Source organism: Sciurus vulgaris (genome assembly GCF_902686455.1).
Source record: "Sciurus vulgaris genome assembly, chromosome: 12".
Taxonomy (NCBI): domain Eukaryota; kingdom Metazoa; phylum Chordata; class Mammalia; order Rodentia; family Sciuridae; genus Sciurus; species Sciurus vulgaris.
Window position 1 is genome coordinate 77,983,183 of NC_136473.1, and position 23,853 is coordinate 78,007,035.

Genomic DNA, 23,853 nt, shown 5'->3' on the forward strand with positions numbered 1-23,853 from the left:
TGATCGACAGGAACATGAAACCCCTTCTCAGAAGGAATTCGGGGAGGGAAAGGGGCATCAAATGTATTAGACATGTCGAGGGGACTCTTGAGATCTGCTGATCCACTTAAACCGGGCATGTCTAAACTTACTTCATGCCCCTTTCATCTGCCAGCCAGTTACCCAAGGCAGTTCCAAGCAGCTCAAAGAGATGCCCAAATTAGACTCATGCTGGCAGCATTCGAGATCGCTCTATTCTCCTAAGTACTTCAGGTCAGCTCATGCATGCTCACCCCAGAGGCCTGGGGAGCTGCCAGGGCTTGCCTCACTTCTCACAAGCCTGGAGGGGTGTGGTATGTGCATGCGCATGGTGTGGGCTGGGGCATGTGTGCTGTGTGTGTATATATTGTGTGGGGTAGTGGGAGTATCTGGGTGCGGGCAGGTGTGGAGTGTCAGTGTGATATAGGGTAGGTGTGTGTTGGTGAGGGAGGGGGTGGGAGTGTATGTAGTGTGTGTGAGTGTGAGGGGCATATGATTTGTGGGTCTAGGGTGGAGGATATATGTGGGGTGTGTATGTTGGGGGTCCAATGTGCACACGTGCACTGCATTGGGTGAGGACCAGCAGGCTGGTAGAAAGACTGAATCTATTACACATGTGTTTTAAAAATAAGCCAAGCATGGTGGCGCACATCTGTAATTCCAGCAGCTCTGGAGGCTGAGGCAGGAGGATCATGAGTCAAAGCCAGTCTCAGCAAAAGTGAGGTGCTAAGCAGCTCAGTGAGACCCTGTCTCTAAATACAAAATAGGACTGGGGGATGTGACTCAGTGGTTAAGTGCCCCTGGATTCAATCCCTGGTACAAAAAAAAAAAAAAAAAAAGAAAACAAAAAAACACTTGACAAACAAAAAGTCCCCTTTACTGGGTGGCTTCCAGTAGCAGAGGCAGACGTTCCTAAAACCAACCTCCACAAACAAGGCCTGTTACCTTGCAGACCCTCTGGCCCATGAGCTCCCACCCTCAAGCCTTCCATTCCTCACCCCCCTGGGACAGAGTCCTATAAACTATACACTGCAGGGGCCCCTAATCAGTCAGCTGGGAAGCCTAGCTTTCCCATTCCACCCAACCCCTCCTCCCACGCAGCTGAGGTCACCAGCCCAGCCTCTTTTGCAACTTTCCCAAGTCTGTGCACAGAGGGAGAGGAGGAAAACTCGGAGGGAAGTGGCTGGCCCCACCAAACTCTTTAGGTTCCCAAAGCCTTTTTCCTCAGGCTCAGCTGAGACTTTTGCTCCAAGAAGATACTTCCAGATTCAGAGAGAACACCCACCTGCCCTCGAAGACCCAGTGCTACAGCCTCAGCTGTAAGTGCCCTGCAAGCTTGACTCTGACCTTCTATCTGTTCAGCAGCCCCCAGAGTTATTTGGGTTCTTACGGGAGGAGTAGAGGCAGGGGAGGCAAGGAGGAGGCCTGGAATTGGCAGCCGCAGGTTTTGATTCATCCCAAAGACCCCAACCTGGGGAAATGACTGGGTGTGGTGGCAAAAAAGGACTTCCCCAACCTCCCGGGGAACTGGGGCCCTGCTCGGGAGATACACAAGGGCCGGCAGTGCCTGGCAGCTGCCACAGCCAGCTGAGTCAGTAGAGGGTGGTGCTGCAGCTTCCAGCCTGCGGGGCCTGCCAGGAACTGGAGCCCTTCAGGAGGACTGGGTCCTATCACACCTAGAGTCCCCTTGCCACCTAGACAGGGTTCCTTCTGGCATGGAGATGAGTGGATCAGAGGATCTCATCAGGGAAAGGTGAGCCCCCAGGAGTAGGAAATTATCTCTTGTGCTGAATCAGATATATGTCTTCTGGCAAAGGACTGAATTGCTAGGCGAGACAGAGACAGATCTTAGTTCTAGGTTCAGCTTGCCACTAACCAGTCCTTGATCCAGGAATCCACTGGGCTATCACTGTGTTTTGTAGACTGCAAGTGCTCCTTAATTGCTAGGCATTATGTATTCATAGAAATGATTTCTTTAGGCCTACTGATCAATCCCCACCACAAGGTCCTTTTTCTGTATACTCAGACCTACATTGTGCTGGTGCATAGTAGGGACATGTGTTGGCTGGCTAGGTGGATGACTGGGTGGCTGGGTGGCTGAGGGGATGGGTGGGTGGATGGAGGACAGATGAATGGATGGGTGCTTATGGAAGCCTCTATATCCCCAACATCAGCCAATCTCTGTGGGGTTACAGAGATCTGGGAGGTCTTGAGCACACCGCCTGTTTGGAGAGAGAGAACCAACAATACATCCAGAGAACTTAAAGGACAGGAATGCTGAGCCTCCTGAAACCAGGCTGTGGGTATACTTCCCAGAGGGAGCAGGTCTGGACCTGCTAGGATCTGGGTGGTTAGGGCTGCATTGTGTTCCTGGGAGGCAGCGAAGCCTTGTGCTCCCTAGATAGCCTCTTCACAGATGGACTTGACTCCACGATTGAAGATTCTCTTCCTTTTTAGGTGAATTTTCCAAAGTATAGGCTGGGGAGGAGAGGTGCTAAAGAGCAGGCAAAACGCTGAGAAAGAGCGGGAGCCAGGAGCGGGGACGTCCCCAGCTCCCTGGTGCCTGCCAGCAGCTGCAGCGACTCACCCAACAAATGAGGCAGGAGGCCAGGCCTGGGTTCTGGCTGAGACCAGTGGATGAGGGAGAAAAGGGCAGTGGGAAGGTGAGAATGGAGAAGGTCCAAGAGTTCTTGAAGGACCCAAGGGTTCAGCAATGACTCTTTCTTGCTTTGCAGGGACATAGCACATTGTAGCTTGGGCAAGTGGGCAAGGCCTGGGTTTCGGCTTAGAAGTGATGCCAGGCAAGAGGGGGGAAAGGGTCAGTCACATTCAGTGGGGAGTGAGTTCTGTCCTGTGCGGACCTGGGCTGGTCACAGGCGAGCCCCTCACCCCAAGCCTGCTTCTCGATGTTACTTAACAATGGAGGATGACTCAGCCTGGCCTCCAGGATGATGCCCTGTTTTGGAGCATCTGAGTCAGCCTGTGGGCTGGAAGAAGCTTAAAAGGACAACCACGGCCACAGCCTAGCCAATGACAGGGCAGAGAGGACATGGAAAGGGAGCTCAGCCCCTGTCTGAAGCCTGTGCCTCTAGGAGAGCCCTGGTGTCTACTCTCCAGCCCCACCCTGAGTCAGCCAGTCACTCTCTTACACTGAGTAAGTCCCGGTCACTCTCTTGTTGCTGCTGCTGATTCTGGAACACAGAACCAGGCTATTTTTAACTAGCAGCCTCAGCAAACGTCTGCCCTCATGCAAGTGAGGTGTGAGAACCGGCAGCAGCAGTACATTTTGAGGGTACGTGGGGGAGGGGCAGGGGTGGAGTGGGAGGGAAACTCATAAGGCAAAGCAAGTAACAAGGATCAGTAGAAGAAAAGATGCAAATAAAACCCAAAGGGAAGACTGCAGCTCTCAGAAGAGCTGGCACGTGGCAGAGGAATTGAGCCTTTTTTGTGTGACCCCCCAGGAGAAGTCCAACTCTAGTGGAAGCATCATGGGGCGGGGCTGGCTCTGTGTTTCCATGCATGTGGTAGCAATGGCTCAAGTACCAGAGGGAGATTGGATTAAATGACCTTGGAGGTCCTTCCAGTCGGGCACAGGCTCCACACTGGTAGCTTGAAATCAGCGTTGGTGGGCAAATTTACACCATAGCAAGTAGCAAGACTGCAAATTAGGCCTCTGCAAATCCCTCCCCTTCTCCCAGTTGTTAAATGTTTATTTGGATCTTTCCCAACTTGGGGAACCTGTTGTGTTATAAGAATGTGTGTGACACATGCCACCCCAGAGGAAACCGGAGCCATGGATGTCCATTTACCCAGGAGGGAACACATTCCCCAAACCTTGGACAACTCAGTCAAGGTCACAGATGTGCAGAGATGGGATGAGAGCGCTGATCTAAACTCATGATCACTCCGTGGCACCAGGCAGCCTCCCTCCTGCCCCGGCCGTCAGAGTGATTCATCCTTTTAGTAACTCACACTCAAGACTTTGGGCAGCCATCGGCTCTTTTTTAAAGAAAGGTTAAGTCTTTACCTGATAGTTTTCATTACAGAAATAATTTTGGCTTGTGGGACAAATTTTAAAACTAGACATATATAAAATATAAAATAAAACGATGGCTCTCAGCAGCCTCTCTACCTTTCCCCAGCCCTCTTATTAATCCTGTGGTGTGTCTTTCCATAATGTTCTGTGTTTACAGGATAACCATATGTGTAATGTTAAATATATAGTCCCACATAAAGTTGTTGTTTTTGTGCCATTGGGATCATACATTATAAAATGTTCAGTTTTTTTTTCTATTGAAATTATCATGTGTATCTTTCTGATTTATCACTTCATCTTTTTAAAACTGCCTTGTGTTCCAAAGTATGAGTGCATTTGAATTTATGTAGAAAGCAGCCTCTTGTTATGGACATCTAGATTACAACCAACATATACTCAGGCAGGGGCACCAAGGACAAGCTATGTTATTCTCGTTCTAGTTTTGCAGCTGGGCAGTAGAATCTCCCAGTCTAGGGTGAAGTCTCTGGCCAGTAGCGGTGGTTGTATACCTGTAATCCCAGCAACTCAGGACGCTGAAACTAAGGAGGCTGAAACAGGAGGACCATGAGTTGGAGGCCAGCCTGGGCAACTTAGTGAGACCCCGTACAAAGGAAGGGAAGGGGAAGACAGAAGAGGGCTGGGCAGGGCAGGGCAGGACAAGGTGTGATATCTGGAACTAGACTTAGATCAAACCCTAGCTCCAGATCCAGGCTCTGCTCTGTGGGCTTCATGTCTTCAGGCATGAACTGCTGAAGTTCTGCAAACATCTGTTTCTTCGGTAAAGATGAAATAGAGATGGTAAAATAGAGATGATAATAATAATGTTAATCTCACAGACTGTTTTTGCAATCAATAAAATAGCTAACATTTCTTGAGTCCTTAATTTGTGCCAGTAAAGGTACCATAATAATGTATTATGTGTTCAATGTATTATAATGATGAATTGGTTCATTTCACCCTCACAACAATATGCATATTTCTCATTTGCATATTCTCAAAGCTCTCAGCACAGCGCCTGTCAAGTAAATGTTAGCCTGTAGTATGAGACAAACTCAGGCCGTGAGCATGGCCCCTACAGCGACCCCTCTGCCTCAACATGAGGAGCCTCCGTCCCAGTTCCCTTCCTGCCCTCTGTGCTTCTTTGTCATTCTGGCTTCCTGTCTCTCTGGTTCTCCTGGGGCTTTGTTTGCTCACCAAAACTGAGCCCAGTTCTCCAGATTCCTGCGCACACAGATTCCAGGGGCTCGAACTCAGAGGATCCGAAGGCAACAGGGCACCGAAAGCCTCTGGCTTTCGATTGGAACACCAACTCATCTGTTTACTACCTTGGGATCTTGGATAAGTGACAAGGCCTCAGTTCTTGGAGCTTTGGTCGTACTCATCTCACAGGGCTCTGGAGAGGCTCTCCTGCGCTTTGGGGAACTCTTACAGAGCCCTCTGCGGGTGTCCAGCCACTGCTGCTTCTTCCTCCCTTCTTCCTTCCTCCCTTTTGTCCTGACTCCCCTTCCTAAGCCATTGCATTGGTTTTTCAAGCTAAGTTGGCACACTCTTCTCTTCCAAAGTGGCCAACGATGCTTAGAGACCCATGCCTTTTAGGCGCTTCTGAGTCACTTTCTCCCTTGGCTGGTTTCCCTTGTGGGCAGTGACACCATTGCAAAATGCCAGCCAGGGTTCATACCTCGAATTCCCTTCCTTCCTCTGCATGTCGGAAGGGTAGGAAATATTTGCTGAATGAATGAACGAGTGAGTGTGGACTATTTGCGGCCCATCTTGCTTCCTCCACAGGCTTCCTCCCTCTCCCTGAAGCAAACCAGCTGCCATCTCCATTCAGCCGTCCCAGGGTTTGGCCTACTTCATCCCCTCCCTAGGAAATGTGGCCCCCCATCCACCTGCTTCTGGGCCTGGTTCTATTGAGTTCCCACCATGCTTTCCCTGTGTGTCTTGGGCACTGTCCACTTTCTCTGGTGTCCCTAAGCCCCTGTGCCTTCTTCCCTGATGTCTCCCAGCAGGGGTGTCCTGTGTGCTTCATCTTGCGCTGCTCCCAGGGTCTAGCGCGGGGCTTTGTTAAATGTTCTTGTCACAAGAAAACAGCACCTATGTGAGGTGATGCCTGTGTTGGTTAGTTGGAGTTAGCCATTTCATAATGTGTTCACGCTGGTTTTCAAAACAACACGGTGAGAGGCGGGGGCGTAGCTCAGGGGGAGAGCACTTGCCTAGCATTTGCAAGACCTGGGCTTCAACTCCCAGCACTGCAATAGAAAGGAAGATAAGGATGTTTTACTAATTCCACTTTAACATCAGTTTATACTTGAATATTAGGAGGGATGTTGTATGTGCAGCTTCGTATCTTCTGTTTTCCACGTAGAATCTAGGACACGAGCATTTTCCCAGGTTACTATAAAATGCTCAAAAACTCCATTTCCATGACAGCTTACAAGTTCATTGTGTGCTGTGACTTAACTACTTCTTTATTATTGGGTGTGTGTAAACGATACAGTGGAAAACGTTCTTGAACTAGGGTCTGTGCTCACATTACTTAATTATTTCCTTAGGACAGATTCCTAGAAGTGGAGGTCAGGGATGTTTTTAAGCCTTTCAATGCTTGTTGCCAAGTAGCTTTCCAGTAACATGTACCAGCCTCAGCCCCTGCCAGCTGCAGTAGAGAAGAGCCTTTTGATTCTGCAATTGCAGCCACACCTCAGGCCTGGAAAGGGACGCTCTTCCATTCAAAGCCTCTGAGCAGCACTGACAATGGACCCCTTGTCCTGCCCACCCCATCTCCTCTTCCCACAGTGTCCTCCATCTCTGGCTCCAGGCTTGACTGCCTGGAGGCCTCTGTTCACCCTGTTCTGCCTTCTTGGCACTCCAGGCTGCCTCTCAGAGCAGGGTTGCCTTCCTCCCTGAAGGGTGAGCAGTTTGTCTCTCCTGCGGGCTCACAGCCCCTCCAGCCTTGTGAGGAAGCCCCCAGGGGAAGTGAGGGGAGAATGTCTAAAGGTTTCTGACTCTTACACCTCTTTCGGAGAACAGCCCTGCCTGAGTCCTGGGCCCAGAGCAGAGGCCTGCACGTTGAAAAGAGGAGAGGAAAGCAGAAACCAGCTTCAGTGTCAGTAGTCACAGGAGATGCTGGCCAGCATGTAGATGACCTGTGACCTCTTCCCACAGATTTGAAGCCCCTTCATGAATCCTCTGAAGAAGGTGGACTTGAAACTCATCATCGTCGGAGCGCTTGGGTAAGCCAGCTGAGCTCAGGGTCTGGGAGTCTAGAAGCAGCTGTGCCAGGGTAGTGGGGTCTCCATGATGTGTTCCCACCCCATGGGGTCCCTTTCTGATGGGATGGGGGATGATAGAGAAGTGCACCCACCTCAAGGAGGAAGCTCAGTTGGGAGAAAAAGCTAGCAGTAAATGGATGGGTTTGGTTCCAGTGCTGCAGTAACAAGCTTTGTGAATCAGGCAAGACTTTCAGCAACCGCCCTCCTGCCACCTGCCTCACCCTGGAAAGACCTGCCTGTTGTTATGGGGATTTTCAGCTCTCTCCAAATCTCTCCGCTTCCTTTATTTGGTTTCTTGTAGAAACCATTCCCTAGTCCATTGCTCCTCAAAGTGTGGTCCCTGGACCACAGATGTGAGAAATTCAGAATCTCAGGGAGAGACAGCAACATCAGGGGGATGGTAAGTGTCTGAGAATGGTGTGGGTGGATGTGTGTGTGGGGGGGGGGGTGGGTGTGCGCTCACATGGCTTGTACTTTTCCTCAGAGTGGGAAAGACCTCCCTTCTTCACCAATATGTACACAAGACGTTCTATGAGGAATACCAGACCACACTGGGAGCCAGCATCCTCTCCAAGATCATCATGCTGGATGACACAACTCTGAAGCTACAGGTGAGCAATCAGTTCTCTCCTTCCCTCTTCAATGTGAAAATCGCCAACATTGCCTGGATGGCCACTTACGTAGCAAAGTGAGCTCGGAGTTAGAATGGCCTGAAGCAGAGATCGGCTAACTTGAACTCATGGGCCAAATCTGGTCTCTTCACTGAGGCACAGCGGCATACTTTTGTGTACTTATTGACCTTTCCACTACAATGACAGCGAGCAATCACGAGAGCGACAGTGTGGCCTGCAGAGTCTAAAATGTTTACTATCTGGCTCTTTGCAGAAAGAGAAAAAAAAGGGGGGGGGGGCTGATGCCTAATCTACAAGGAAGAGGACTAATTCAGGTCTTAGGAGACCTCAAGCCTATTCTCAGTTTCTCTGGAAAAATTGGTGGTAGCCTTGGGTAAGTCACTCCTCAAGCCCAAGTTTCTAAATCTGTCAGATGGGAATAACAACGCCTGTCCTGATGACCCAGAGGGAAAACGAGGGGTCAGATGCAAAAATCCTCTCAGGGTGTTAACTGTTTTTGTAAAAGTGTTAGAGTGTGCGTGGGCAGAAAGGTCAGGGCACCTGTGAATGAAAGACCAACACGCACCTGCACCTGTACGCAGGCTTTCCTCTCTTCCCAGAAAAGGAAGGTCTGGTATGATGTAACCTGATGACACCTCCCTCCAGCCACTCACCATAGCCCCATGGGGCGGCTTTCTTCCCCTCCAGATCTGGGACACAGGTGGTCAGGAGCGGTTCCGCTCCATGGTGTCCACATTCTACAAAGGCTCTGATGGCTGTATCCTGGCTTTCGATGTCACCGACCTGGAGTCCTTTGAGGCCCTGGATATCTGGCGGGGTGATGTGCTGGCCAAGATTATCCCCATGGAGCAGTCCTACCCCATGGTGGTGCTGGGGAATAAAATCGACCTGGAAGACAGGAAGGTATTGTTCAGGCATTCATTCATTCAACGATCTATATCTCAGCACCCAACACGTCCCACATACGCAGAGCCGAATCAGGCACAATCCCTACTTCAAAAATTCCATGGTTTAGTAGTGGATATAGACCTATAAAAAACAGTTATGGATGGCAAATGCAGTGATAGAGATATACCTTGGAGAAAAGGGGAGGCCAAGAAGGGGCATCTGTCCAAGTCCAGAATAGAAGATTGGCTTCCTAGAAGAGGTGGGTTTCAGGCTGAAGGAACAGCATGGTAAGAACTGAGAACTGAAGGCAGTCCTGTGTCAAGGGCTGACGGCCTTGGAGGTAATGGGAGTCTGGGTGGAATCTGAATTAACCTGTAGAATGAATGGTATTCCTGCCAAGGTCAGTTAGGGGATCTGCAGTTATAAAGTCTTGGATCTACAAGTTTTCTGGAAAAGTAATAACTTTTTAATTATCATAGGCATATTCAGCATTATGGGCCTAACCACCTGACAGCTGGTCTGCTCCATGACCACAATGGTCCCGACTATATAGGAGTTGAACTTCATGCTCTTTTATTCCTTACCTGCTCTTGAGAAAAGAATAGAAGTAGCTTTAATTTGTTAAAGATGCTCTGTGCCAATCCAAGTCCAAATGACACCCAAAAGCGCTGTTTGAGTTGGGTGCAGTGGCACACATCTGTTAACTCCAGTAACTCCTGAGGCTGAGGCAGGCGGATCTCAAGTTCAAAGCCAGCCTCAGTAATTTAGCAAGGCCCTAACCAACTTAGTGAGACCTTGTCTCTAAATAAAATATAAAAAGGGCTAGGGATATGGCCAGGGGGTAAGCGCCCCTGGGTTCAATCCCCAGTACCCGCCCCCTCTTAAAAAAAAAAAAAAAGTGAGCTGTTTGAAATAAGTGTCCTTAGTGTTTCAAATAGAGAAAAGTAGTGAGGAAGTGAATCATCGCACTTGAACTGTTTTCACAATGCTTTCAGAGAGACGAGTGATAGGAGAACAGAGGCATCACTTGGATGATGAAGTATGTTGATGAAGGGAAGGAGCAGGTGCTTCCAGTGGAGCCGCCCCCTGCACAGGAGAATCTCCTGTTGCTAGAGGAAGGCATGTTTGATTGGACGTGCTGAGTTTGAGGAGCTTGGAGAACAGCTCCAGGCAGCTGGAGAGGACCAGCAGGCTTTGGAGGACATAAGAATGAAAGTTCCAAAGGGAACTCCATGCTGGGAACAGGTAGCTGGAGGCATCAGCTCTGTGTCAGTTTGGAAACCCGATGTCAGTTCTCTCATTACAAATATCCTGTCTCTGATAATGAAGTCCTACATTCATTCAGTTAGTTGTCCCCACTGGGACAACTGCAGGTGAGCATCTCATTGCCAACCTTACACCCCCAAACCCCCATCCCCTCAGCTGAGATAATAGGTGTCTCACCCAGTAGGGAGTGAAGTTAGAAGGGGTCGGGAGAGCAGGACAATTCTTATTTGACTGGGGTTGCCATAAGAGAGTTTGGTGCTCTTTGGGTCTTGCGGTCATGTCAAGCTTTCTTCTGTGGGTCACTCCTTTGGGTCCTTAAGAAACCTCCTCCAGGAACATTTCACTGTCCCTCCCATGACAAGGTCTTGCTTTCCCTTGCTCCTAACTTTTCAGCCATCTCCCAGCCCACTGGGCTCCTTCCTGAAGCAGTCCTCTTGATAGCCCCAGCCTGGCTCTCTCTGTAGAGCCACCCCTCAAGGCACATGGTGACTCTGGCTCCATTTCAGGGAGTCTGTTTTCCCCCTACCCCATCGCCTTCTATCTTGGATCCCTCAAGGGCACATCAGGCACCAGTCCACCATGACCACCAAACTCCAGGGTCATGTGTTGGTGATGCTCTGCAACACCATCTTTTGACTAAATGTGAAGCCTTATCTGTTCCCCCTTTTTACTTACATGCATAACATAATTTTCTCCAAAAGAAACCTTTCCAATCCTTCCCTTCAATGTCTGTTCCATGAGTGTTAGTGTCACTTAAGAGACTCTTGGTCACGAGCTTTTGGAAATGTGCGTGGTCCCAGGGTGGTCTGCCTCCCAGCTCCCTTTTTGTCTGACGTCTATCAAGCTGTCATGATTCCCTACAAACATCCACTTTAACATTTTGTTTCATATGTCTGTGGGTCATAAGGTTCAAAGTCAATGGAGTTCAAGACTGAGAATCTGATATTTTCTCAGTGAAGTAAGAAGTGCCACTTTTTGGTGAGAGGCAGGGAACCAAGTAAGAGGCTCAGGAATCTTGGAGCTTGGATAGTTGCCCCCAAAATAAATGGGAGGAGGAGTCCATCAAGGACAAGGACAAGAATAGATATGGGTGCACGCCAAGAGCAGCCAAAGGAGGAGATGGTGAACTTGAGGTGGAATCTAGGGGTGTTCTTTCTCAACAGCCTACATGGGGTAAATGCTAGGAATGAGGGACCTGAGACTGAGGCTTTTCCAAGCAACAGCAGCCAGAGGGTAGAGATGAAAGAGTTCTGAGAAGCCATGAATCAAAGGAGAGGGATGAGGGAAGGGTGAGGGGCTGGGGGTTAGAGGTTGGATCAGGGCAGCAGCGAGGGCACACCGAGTTGAAAGAAGAGACTGTGTTCGTGGAAGAATTGGAAGCCAGATTTAATATTTACAGAGGTCTAGAGTCTGGTTCTGGGAAGAAGAGGCTGAAGTGGAGAGACTACTGAGGAGAAGGAATCCGGGGGCAGCCGTGCACTGGGGCTAGAAGAAACACAGCAGATTCAAGTGTTCAGTGAACGAGGAGGTAACTGGAAGAAGAGGAGGCAAGGTGCAGATCACAGGGGAGAGGGGCCCCATCCAAGCCACGGGTGAGCTTGCAGAAAGAGGAAGAAGAAAGGATTGAAAGAAGCCATGAGGCTCCAGGCAAGCCAACGCCCTCTTCAGCATCCATGGTCAGGAGGGCTATGGATCTAGCCCCAGTGGAGACATCAAGAGGGGGAATGGCAGCCCCAGGAAAAATCCACATCAGCCAAGACTGGGAGGCAAAGTGAGGATACTGGAGTCCAGAGGATGAGGGGAGTTTGTCTACAAAGTAGGCCAGGGAAGGGTGTGAAGGGAGGTGGTGTAGCACACACCAGAGGTGAGGAAGTGCTGAGCAATAATGAAGTGAAGATAGGGAAGTAGAGAGGAGGAAGTGGGCGGGGGAGAGCTGAGGGACTTTAACCCAGAGGCCCAGGAGGGGAGGCTGGGAGCCCTGCCCAGGGGCCTGCCAGTCCCTGGCCAAGTGTGAGGAAATGGAGAGGACCAGCTGAGAGGCAGATGCTTGGGAGATACATCCTTATTTAAAGCTCTGCTAGGCCATACTCCATGCCTATCCTGGGCCCATACTAGCTTCTTCCTCTGTGGAATGGAGGCCAGAACGTGAATTTCCTTAGATTATTTGAGAATTTAAGAAAATTCTATGATTATTATCCTCATTATCTCTGAGGGGTAGGTTGGAAACACAGCAGCTTTTCCTACTTAAAAAAAAAAAAGAAAATAGAAAATAAAACTTAAAAATACGTTGCTATCTTTGAGAAGATGAGAAAGTTCTAGAGCTGAGTGGTGGGGATGGTTGCCCAGCAACAGGAATGTACTCAGTGTCCCCGAATTATATGTGTAAAAATGGCTAAAATGTTAAATTACATGTTATGTATATTTTACCACCAGAAAAACATACATGTATATGTTATGCTTTATATATGACCAGAAGAGTCCTAAAGAAATTACTGACTTAAACATCTTTTAATTCTAACTATGTCTACATAAGGTAATAGTAAAATAATAGCAATAATAATAATAATATATTAATTTATCACAATAACTCTGCAAGCATCTACACTACAAGGATTTTATTCTCAGGGACGTGAATCCTTTGCTCTATGCTCAGGAAGGTAATCTCTAATTTACCATCAATCCATACAATCAGGATCATGTTTTCTAAAAATATTGTTTGTTAGTTTTAGTAGTGGTTTGATGGTTTACTCATTAGTGATTGACCTGCTAATTTTAGCACTTATGCTATCAATCACTTTAAGTGCATAAGAGTTGGAAACACATCATAAATAAATTGATGAAAGCTGGACTAATTTTGTCCAACATTTGTCCTCCAATGAATGAGCCAAAATATAACAGGGAAAGGAAATTGTGAAGCATCTCTTGTACACCATGAGGAAAATTAATGGAAGTTGCTCTTCTAAAATTCCCATGTCCCATGTCCCCAAGTACCACACCTGGAATTTATTTCCAAGTTATAAATAATGTAGACTTTATAAATAAAAGATAAGACAATCTTTAAAATATGAAACTGAGACTGGAATTGGCAGAGAAAATTGAAAAGCGCTGTCTGTGTGGCTTCCTTCCCAGGCCAGCTCTCTGGGGGCAGGGTAGGCCAGGAGATATATAAAAAGAATTACTTGGCAACATAGTTTCTACTGATACATTGAAGCTTGGATACAATCACTCCTTAAAAACAGAAAGAGCAGAGGAAAATGAGATAAAAAGTCTGTCCTGGCTGGGCACCCAGACTGACCTTGTCACCTTCTGGTGAGGCAAGGGACAGCTGAGACCAGCAGCTGCCACTGCAGGCATGTCTTCCTAGCTGTGTCACTGGGTGACCTTGGGCAGCAATCCTGGGTTTCTACTTTTCATGCCAAGAAAGCTAAAGGATTCTACTACCTCCCGGAAAAAGTCACTTTACTTTCATTTCAAGTTTATAGTACTTCCATGTGCCCAGTTAAGTGCTTGCCCCCTAGGGGGAGGGGACTTGGGTAGGGGGCAGGATCCAAGGAATGAAGGAGCTGTAAGAAGTTGAAGTCCAGACTTTGCTTCAAATACTTTGAAAGTCCTTTGAGTGCCTAAGATGTAATCTAAGTATAGCGTGTTGATTTCTTTTTTTTTTTTTTTTTTGGGCGGGGGGGCTGGTGTTACTCAGGGGCACTCCACTACTGAGCCACATCCCCAACCCTATTTTGTACTTAATTTAGAGATAGGCTCTCACTGGGTTGCTTAGTGCCTCACTTTTTGCTGAGGCTGGCTTTGAACTTAAGATTCTCCTGTCTCAGCCTCCCAAGCCACTGGGATTATAGGCATGTGGGCAAGTGTGTTGATTATGATTATTTATATGCATGTCACTGGTGAGGATGATTCTAACCAGCAACTCAGTAGACCTTGATTCTCCTTCCAAATAGTGCAGGGTTTCCCCTGAGCTGTGAGGGGTCTTGATTCTCATGTGGTTATTTGATCCTTGAGCATCGTGCTCCATAGGAGATAACATTCCTCCTCTCAAAGGCTTAGAGATCAGAGGCCAAGACCAAGGCCTAAAGATTTTCCCTGGTCTGTTCAAGTTCGACAGTACCTGGGAGACTGGGCAGAGCCCAACATACTGCTTAGCTGGTTTCAGTCTTCACCCTTCAGTCTTAGGTCCCAAGCCTCACAATGCCAAAGCCATGCTGGGGGACAACAGAGGCATTGTGAAAGGAAGACATGAGCCACTAGCCCTCCTTCCACTCCTGAGGTCAGGGGAGCAAGAACCAAAGAGACTGTGGACATTTTGTTCCTTTTTTTTTTTTTTTTTTTTTTTTTTTTTTGGCGGTGCTGGGGATTGAACCCAGGGCTTTGTGCCTGCAAGGTGAGCGCTCTACCAACCGAGCTATCTCCCCAGCCCATGATGGTACTTTTTAAACTCATAAGGTAGGTGCTCTCAGAACCTGCAGGAGTGAGGGAGGTAATTGGATCTCTTCTGCCTTTGCTGAGTTTGAGGAGAATGGCCCTCTCTCCCCAAGAAAGAGATCCTGGTTCCTTTAAATAAATTGAAATAATGGTTATATGGTACTAGGCACAGCAAATGCTCCATAAGTGTTCATCTTCCTCCCCCAAATAACTCATTAGTCATCAAACTCAGTGGTACCATTTGTCTCTGTAAGTAATCCAAAGTGCTACCAGAACATTTTCCCATCCAACACCCCCAGACTGTAATCAGCCATTGCATTTGGGAGAGGTGTCTCTCCTATGTGCCAGGAAGAGCACTAAAAAGGACGTGACCCTGAGCTCAAGGAATCTACAGTCCAGTGGGAGCAACAGAAAAAGAGAAGCAAGGTTCTTATGCAGTGTCCTGCAGGAGCCAGCTCAGGGGCCAGGAGAGTGCTTTGCTCGGACTGCATCCAAGCTCTCTCTTCTCTCAGCAGTGTGATGTGGAGCATGTCTCTGGACCTCTCTGGGCCTCATTGTACTTTCCTATAAAGTAGCATTAATAAAAACCGTTCCATAAGGCAAGTGAGTGGATCTGATGAGTTAAAATATGATAAAGTACCTAACACAGTGCCTGGCCCACAGCTTATTAACTGTTCTCAAACTCTACCCTGGGGGAAAAGGGCCAGGAAGGAGCTGAGTTCCTGCCCAGCAACAGGTCTCCTGAGCAGGGGTCTGTTCAGCAGCTCAGGGGTTGGGGAGAGGAAGTCCTCCCTCCCTGCCCTTCCTGGCTAGTGTCTGTTATGGCCATCTCCCTTCGTAGAACTAAAGAAAGAGTCAGTGACAGGAAGAAGCTCCTGGTTTAGGCCTTAGGAAGCAGCACAAGCAGTGAGCTCCAATTCTTGCAGGCCTGGGTTTAAGTTCTGCTCAGATACATAAACTCTGAGCAAAGCTTTTAATTCCCAGGGTCTGTTTCCTCCTCTATAAAATGAAACTACAAGAACCACCTGTAGATCTATGGTTGAGAATTGAAGAGAAAATGCGTAGGTACAGACATGTGGAAGGTTCTCAACAAACAAGAGTGATCATGGTGTTGTGGTATGACAAGATGGGGGTTGTAACCATGGTGGGAATAGGGGTGATGAATGAAGATGGGGATGTGACTTTCTCAGTCCTTTTTCTGAGACTAAGTAATTTATGAAGAAGAGGTTTATATTAGCTCATGGTGGTGGTGGTGGTGGAAGCAAGGATGATAAAGGAATGGTGACCATTTCTCCCCCTCGCCAGGTGCCCCAGGAGGTGGTCCAAGGCTGGTGTAAAGAGAAGGACATTCCCTACTTTGAAGTCAGTGCCAAGAACGACATCAACGTGGTGCAAGCCTTCGAGGTGCTGGCCAGCCGGGCTCTGTCAAGGGTGAGTGGCATGGTGGCACTGGCTAGAACTGCCCCTGGGCTCAGGGATCCCAGGATCTTTCAGAAAAGAGTATATTGGCACAGGTGTGTGTCACACACATGTGTCACACACATGTGTGTGTGACAGAGTGCTCATTGTCTTGGTGAATTATTTGCTAAATGGGCTCAACATTTCAGGAACCACAAATTATAGAGGCATAAAATGCAACAGAGTGTGTCATCAGTGGCTCCACAGCCTGGTTATCAAGATTCTTTGTGGTGAATCTGAAAATTCCAGTCCTGTGCCTCTCCCCTGAAGATTCTAATTTTAGTAAGTGTTTAAGAAGTGTTTATCCAGTCCGATCCTGACGGCGCAGAAGCTCCATGGAGACAGGCATTTATCCAAGCAGCATACCCAGCCTGCCGTGCTGCTGCCAATCCAAAGATGACCAGACCCAGACCCCCCTGCTCTGATTGCATTCATTGAAAGTGGCATACCTGGTAGGCGCCATGCAGGGGTCAGGGGAACCTGGGTCTCAGGAGGGAGACCGGCACCTGAGCTATAAGCACAGTGGGGAAGGACTTCGGGAAGGGGAGGACACGCCTCAACCCCCGCTTGAGGGAGGGAGTGGGAGAAGGGAGGGAGTCTTGAAAGCCTGCCTAGGAGCGGTAGCTGGGTTTTAATGCTGTTCTGATGTGGCGTTTGGAAGCCCAGGGCGGGTCTTCTCTTTTTTGATGCCGCCTTTAATTAGGTGGGCTTCTAGAAGGGAGGGAGAATCCCAGCAATGATGAGGAATGGAGGATGAGGGAATGCGGGTGGGAGATTGGAGGCTTCCCCTAAGTGGAAGCATCTGCTATCACCCTGCATTGTGTGTGACCCCACTGGCTTGCCTGCCGGAGCTACCAGCTGTCCTGGAGCGAAGCGCTCGGGGGCGGGTGGCGGGGGCTGTCCGCGCTGGAGGGAGGCCGCAGCGACCTCTAGCGGCTATCCAGGGAGAGGGCGCGAGCTCGCCACCCTCACCGCACAGCGCTGATCCCTGTTTGCCCCTGGGCTGGGCTTGCGCTTCCCCTCCCCACCCTGCCCTCTCCTGTTAGAGGGAAGCCGCGGGTGTCCATCTCTTCGCGTGCCGTCAAGCGATGTGGCTTAGGACACAGTCAGGAAAGCTGGCTCCTAACATGCAGATGTGCCTGTCCCCACCATTCCCAGGAACACTAATTGTTCCCTTCTACTGTGACCGGTGATAAATACTCCAGGAACACTGAAGTTATTGCCAAATGCTTAGTCACGGGGAAGCTTCCATCAGCACGCTGCTGTTGCCTGTGTGTGGTTAGCGTCTGTCCTTTTAGAGGAGAGAGTGTCCTTTATTCTTGAAATTATGTCCTTCCTATTGAATCAGGGTTAAATTATATCATGTCCTTCCTACTGTGCCTCGGTCACGACGTGGTGCCATTAGTAGATAGGAGCTTGTCTGCTTGTTCCTTTTAACATCCTGTCTTGGCAAAAGAATAAGTCAGCAATTCCATGTTAGTCCCCCATAATTATGCAGGAAATTGACTGAGCAGAAGTCTGGGAGTGACAATCGTGGTGTCTGTCAGACTGGCCTGGATTTGAGTCCTTCCCGAGTGCCTGCGTGTGGGCCCCTGAGCACCTAGATGACTTGTCTGACCCTCAGTTTCTTCATCTATAAAATAAAATTAATTCCATTCCATAAACATTTCTTGGGCTGTCAGGTCGGGGCTGCAGATACAAACCTCAGTGCCCTTGGGGTCACTAGTAGAGCAAGACATTCATGAAGCGAATGCGGTCAGTGCTGCAGGGGATGATGATCAAGGACAGAGGTGACTCAGGCAGCTGGTGGGGAGGGTGAAGGAGGATGCCTGCTCCAGGAGGTGGCATGTGAGCAGGGTTTTGAAAGGCAGCTCACAGTTTGCAGGTGGACATGATAAGCCATGGGGGGTGAGGATAGGCAGAGACAGGATAGGATCCTTGGCCAGACCTGAACAGGGGGCTTGTCTTTGACACTGATGATGAGTGGAGTTTGCAAGGGAAGGAAATATGTCATTGAGAGATGCAGGTGTAGGGCCACATGCTGAGTGACGAAGCTGGCAAGGTCAGCAGCGCCAGATCACAGAGGCCTCATGAGCCCCACCTGGAGCCCAGACTTCATGCCGAAGATCCACGATTTCTAGACGTTGCTGCTGGACTGTTTGGGGCACTTAGGGGCCACCCAGAAGCTTAAAGTCCAACAGGGCACATCTTTTTGCAATGTCTATATTACTCAGAAATTTGCAAGAGAAACATGTTCACATTAAGACAGTTCGGGGCATGGAAAGTAAATTTTGCATGGATATTTAAGGTGAAATTGAAGTTTGCAAATATATATTGAGGTCAGAGTTTTGTTTTTTTTTTGGGGGGGGGGCAGGGGAATACTTGGGGATTGGACCCAGAAAAGCTTAACCTCTAAGACATATCCCCAGTCATTTTTATTTTTTATTTTAGGACAGGGTCTCACTAAGTTGTTTAGGGCCTCTCTAAGTTGCTGAGGCTAGCCTCAAACTTGTGATCCTGCCACCGCTTTAGCATCCAGAGCTGCGGGGATTACAGGTGTGCACAACTGAGCCCAACAAAGAGTTTTCAAGGACATGTTCTACAAGCTCTTTGCCCTCCTTCCCAGAGAGATCGAGGGCTCCTTCACACCAGCTGGGGGGAGGGGTTGGAGAGGAAGAGGGAGAGGGGCTGATTCAATAAGGGGGGAACCCCTTAGAGTAGGGTGGGAAGAACCAGGCTCTGAAGTTGGACAGCGGGCTGTCAATCCTGCCTCTAGATCTTACTCACTGAGTGTCCTTGAGCAAGTCACACAGTTTCTCTAAGCCACCACTCCCCTATCTTTAAAGTACTAATAAATCTTTCTCATGGGTTGTCGTGAGGGTTAAATAAAATAATATCTTGGCACAGAGAAGGCATTAAATGAAAAGCAGCTATTTTTAAATAGGAGCTATGTGTGTGGGTTTTCAGCAGGGGAACTTTAAGCTGCGGAGCAGGTGGGCCCTAGAGGTGACAAAGAGGCTACTGCAATAGTCCAGGCAGGAGAGGATGGAGAGGGCAAGGAGGGAGTGGACTGGAGAGACTTTGGAGGTAGAACCTTCAGGGGCTAATGATGGGCAGATACAGACGAGAAGGAAGCAGCAACAGTTTAGAATGACAACCAGGTTTCTAATTTGGCAAGTGAAGGCATAATGGATGAGTGGTACCTAGACAGGAAGCAGAGGAGAAAGCAGGGCTTCTTGAGAGCAAGAGGGAAGAGGCACATTTGGGCACATTGCTCTGGAGGGTCCTTGAGACACAAGGTGGAAACATGAGTTCTGCAGTGCACTCTAGACTAGAAAAAGCAATGTACAAGCCATCTACAGAGAGCTCAAAGTAGGTGCTCAGTTAACATTTTGCCAAGGAAAAAGGTAGGTAGGCTACTTTATTATTCCAATTTGACAATATTCCAGGATTAGGGTATTCGTTATTCCAAAATATGATTAAGAGTGTCTTCGAGCAAGTCACACAGTTTCTCTAAGCCACCACTCCCCTATCTTTAAAGTGCTTAAATATCTTTCTCATGGGTTGTTGTGAGGGTTAAATAAAATAATATCTTGGCATAGAGAAAGCATTAAATGAAAAGCAACTATTTTGGGTGTCTCATAATTAGAAACACCCATCTGCTTACTGGATTCGGGATGGTGGGGTCCTACACTTAGAAATTTTAGCAATACTGTCCTACTATGGCTGGTCAGGTCCAGTTCCAAGGGTCGGAAGATAAAGCACACAGACCCAGTTCTTTCTGAAGAAAGTAGCAATCACCAGATCCAGAGGGGAAAGGGCTGGCTACAGTTGCTCAGTGAAACCATGACATCTTTATGAGGTGCTTGGGATGCAGGACCTAAAGTCAATGCCACTGAGGTGACCAGGCTGAGGGGATGAGGACACTCCCCTCGGAAGTGACATGCACAGCAGAATACTCCTGTATCCTAATGTAGTTCACGTTCAGATGGACAAGTTGCCAGAGGCCCTGGCCCTGGAGAAAAGAATTACACGGAAACCTGCTCATGGCTGTGGGTACTCAGGAAGTTCTGCAGGAATCCAAGGAACCTCTTGACTCCATTATCAAATGCAAGGCAGACCAGGGCCTTTTCCAGGTCCTTGTAGGGACAGGGGAGTCTGCAGAGCAGGCAGGGAAGCAAAGAGTTGAACAGAGACACCAAGTTTGGTTGGGGGACTCCCTGGACTTGGGAAGGACAGCCAGTGGGAAGAGGGTGGGAGGTGGCCCTGGGGCCAATGGGGGCAAGGTCAGGATGTTGGGATGTTTGCAGGGAGAGGGCTCCAGAGGAAAGAGGAGTGGGCTGTCATCATCTCTGCTTGAGCCCAAACGTCACCTCAGTTGTCCCTTCTGGAGAATGGGAGTTACAGGACTTGGTTGGGCTCCTAACCCAGCCACTGAACTACTCTGGACTTGGGAAGAGGCAGAAGAGCAGACAGGACAGGGGTTGGTGGGAAGGCAGTGACCTGTCCTCTCGGCCTCAGGTTCCCAACAGCTACACGGAGAGGAGAGAACATGCTCAACCTCCATGAGCCATTCTGAAGCAGGGGGCAGTGGCGCTCTGGGCTCTTCAGGCCACCAATGCTAACTCCTCTCTTCTTCCCCAGTATCGAGACATCCTAGAGAATCACCTCACGGACTCCATCAAGCTCGTGCCAGGCCAGGCAAAGAGCAGATGCTGCTGAGGTCCAGAGCCCGCTCTGGACAGCCAGAGACAGAGCCTGCTTTGGGCCTGCTCATCCCAGCTGGATCCCCACCATCCCAACCCATGCCCAGCCCAGGAGGCCGAGGCTCTGCCCTCAGAGCCCTTGACCATGCCGGGTCCAGAATCCTCGCAGCCATTGCCTGGGCAGACTGTAGTGCGGACAGGGCTGCTCCCTCAGGGGCCCGGACGAATGTTGCAAACCACTCCTGGCCCTGGAGAAGGCACTGTTCCCTCGATGGCTCCAGCTTTCTCTCTGCCTGCCTTTTCCATAGTCCTGCTCCAGAACACATCTCTGCAAACAGGCCACTGTTTCTAGAATCCGGTGGACTGGTCTCCTCACTCCTTCCTGCCTCAACCCCCAAAGCCACAAGACCATGATGCATCTCAGCCTCCCTAGTAACCAGCCCAAGGAGAGAGGGTGTGGAGACCACGTGCAGGACCTGCCTCCATTCCTGGAAGATGCTCGGCAGTCTGAGGCTCCCTCAGAATAGAGGACCGGGGGAGCACAGGAAAGATGCCAGGAATTCTCCTCATTCCCCTCTGCTGGATGCTCAGGTAGTTCACATAAATCCCCCAGCCTCAGTTTATTCATCTGTCAAATGGGGGTGATAGGTAGGCATCAGCCCACATGAAGGTGTGTTTTAAGGACCAGAAGCTGCATGTACATCTCAGTTGCTATTGTTGATATGCATTTACTAACTCCTTCAATGAGTATTTTTTAGCACCTCCTATGTTAGCTGCCCTGAGGGCCAAGCTAGAGTCCCGATCCCCAGAGCTTACAGGTGGTGGAGAGGGAGGCAATGATGAAGAACTTATATAGGTGTTTCCAAAGAGCAGGGAGGTGCCAAGAACAAAGGGGAACAAGGAACAGGGCAGGGACAGGGACAGGGGCTGTGATGAGGTGTGATTTTAGACAAAGTTGTCCAGAAGGACTTCCCTGAGGAGGTGACATTTGTCCTGGGAGCTAGAGAAGGAGAGGCAGCTGCCACTGAAGAGCTGGAGGAAGTGCATTCCAGGGGGAGGGAACAGCAAGGGCAAGACCCTGAGGCGAGGACCAGCTTGCTGCCTTCCAGGAACAGTGAAGAACATTCATTTACCTGAGGATTCAAAACTGTTGTCCCAAAGACCAGCCTGACTGCTCATAGAGGGTGCCTTGCTTCTCTGCAGACTGACCACCAGAGGGCAGCAGTGCCCCTTCTTTGCCAGGCTCCGCGGAAGGTGGAAGGAAGCTCCTGGAAGCCTTGAGGAACTGGAGTTCTTGTCCTGTGGATGTTGGAAGTTTGCTCCGAGTTCTAGACATTCTCATCCAGATTTGTGGAGCCAGAGAATTCAAACTTCTTAAGCATAGTGAGAAATGGGCAAAAACTGCAGAACTTGATTCAGGCAGGAAAGCGGAATCAGAGACAAATACTCCAAAGAGGTGCCTGGGGTGCTCGTGGATCCTCCGTCCCAGCACAAGCTACTGTCTTCTGGCCTCAGACAGCACAGATAAGGCAGCCAGCCTGAAGGAGGTGGACAAGATGACCTCTCAGGGCCTCCGATGGCCAAGTTCATGCCCACCACAGACATCTCCTTGTCTCTATAGAAGTCTCCTGAGTACTAAGAAGAGCTGGGGATATTAGCCTATGGCTGCAGGTGTTATCCTCCTCTAAAGATTTGCCTAGATGGAGAGGAGTTTGGGGATGATGAAAAAGGGTTTGGGGAGCCCCTTCTCTCCCACGTAGCCCTGGAACATGACCTGGCTTACCCCAGACTGAAGTATTGAGCCAACATGGGAGCAACAGGCCCACAAAACGCCTCTGTTTGTCCTTCAGCGGTCGGAGGAGGAACGACGTGCCCTCAGGGGTGGCCTTTTGCACACACTGACTCTCCTAGGAGTCAGTCACACTGTGGATTGGATGTGTCACCTGTGAGTGTGTACGCAGCCCCTTACTACCACAGTGGACATACAGACCATTTCTAAATGTACACAGCGACTAATAAGGGTGTCCTTTGTTTTTAATCCTGTGTGGGACAGTAGTCCCCCTTTGTCCGTGGTTTCACTTTCCCCAGTTTCAGTTACCCACGGTTAACTGCGGACCAAAAATGTTAAACAGAGAATTCCAAAAATAAACTATTTATAACTTTTAAATCCTGTGCCATTCTGAGTAGTGTGATGAAATCTCATGCTGTCTTGCCCAGATGTGGATCATCCCTTTGTAGAGCATATCCACGCTGTATGCACTACACACCTGTTTGTCACTTGGTAGTCATCTTTATTATTAGATTGACTGTCATAGTATCAAGTGCTAGTGTTCACATAACCCTTATGTGGTCCTAACACTCATGTCAAAATGCCCAAGTCACTAACCTCACTTCATCTTGACAAGAAGAAAAGGGTGGGGTCCACATAACGAGATATTTTGAAATAAACATTTATACAACTTTTATTATAATATGTCATTATAATTGTTTTATTTTAATATCAGTTGTTAGAAATCCCCTACTGTGATTTATGAATTAAATTTTATCCTAGGTACATATACACAGGAAACACATAGTATATGGAGTTCGATGCTATCCATGGTTTCAGGACCCACTGGAGGCTTGGACTGTCTCCCTCTACACATAAGGAGAGACGCTTGTATTTACTTTTTAAATTTCAATTTTAAAAAACCACATCTACACTAGGCACGGTGGTGCATGCCTGTAATCCCAGTGAATAGGGAGGCTGAAACAGGAGGACTGCAAGTTTGAGGCCAGCCTTAGCAACTTAGTGAGATCCTGTCTCAAGATAAAAACGTAAAATAAAAAGGGCTGGAGATGTGGCTCAGACACCCCAGTACCCTCTCTCTCTCTCTCTCTCTCTCTCTCTCTCTCTCTCTCACACACACACACACACACACACACACACACACACACACAAACCCACATCTGCATATTCAAAATGCCAAGGATACTAAAGGGCCGACAACAGAAATAAACTCAGATAGGCAACACAATTTGCAGGGCCCAGTGCAAAATGAAAATGTCAGGTCCCTTATATGAAAATTATTCAGAATTTCAAGATGGCAATAACAGAGGCTTACATCAAGGATGGGCCTCCTGAGGGCTGGTTATGTCCATGAAGT

General features: G+C 48.9%; 1 protein-coding gene across 5 annotated transcripts; it reads left to right on the top strand.

Moving 5' to 3' along the window:
* The first annotated feature begins 1,153 nt into the window (after window positions 1-1,153).
* Window positions 1,154-22,874, top strand: RAB7B (RAB7B, member RAS oncogene family). Of its 5 annotated transcripts, none has more exons than XM_079107454.1 (6): window positions 1,154-1,337; window positions 7,217-7,284; window positions 7,808-7,934; window positions 8,643-8,858; window positions 15,849-15,974; window positions 20,646-22,874. In XM_079107454.1, exons 2-6 carry the CDS (start codon window positions 7,232-7,234, stop codon window positions 20,721-20,723), a joined length of 600 nt encoding a protein of 199 aa, XP_078963580.1. In that variant the 5' UTR covers window positions 1,154-1,337; window positions 7,217-7,231; the 3' UTR covers window positions 20,724-22,874. The 5 variants fall into 5 exon arrangements, with proteins under 5 accessions (XP_078963580.1, XP_078963582.1, XP_078963583.1 ...); XM_079107456.1 differs by lacking the exon at window positions 1,154-1,337 and adding an exon at window positions 1,631-1,771; XM_079107457.1 differs by lacking the exon at window positions 1,154-1,337 and adding an exon at window positions 2,482-3,172.
* The last annotated feature ends 979 nt before the right edge of the window (window positions 22,875-23,853 follow it).

Excerpts from the sequence above, each read along its gene's own strand:
- RAB7B (XM_079107454.1), top strand. The coding sequence starts at position 7,232 with ATGAATCCTCTGAAGAAGGTGGACTTGAAACTCATCATCGTCGGAGCG. Across the intron at positions 7,285-7,807 it reads ATCATCGTCGGAGCGCTTGG|AGTGGGAAAGACCTCCCTTC; the intron begins GTAAGCCAGCTG and ends ACTTTTCCTCAG. Across the intron at positions 15,975-20,645 it reads CCAGCCGGGCTCTGTCAAGG|TATCGAGACATCCTAGAGAA; the intron begins GTGAGTGGCATG and ends CTTCTTCCCCAG.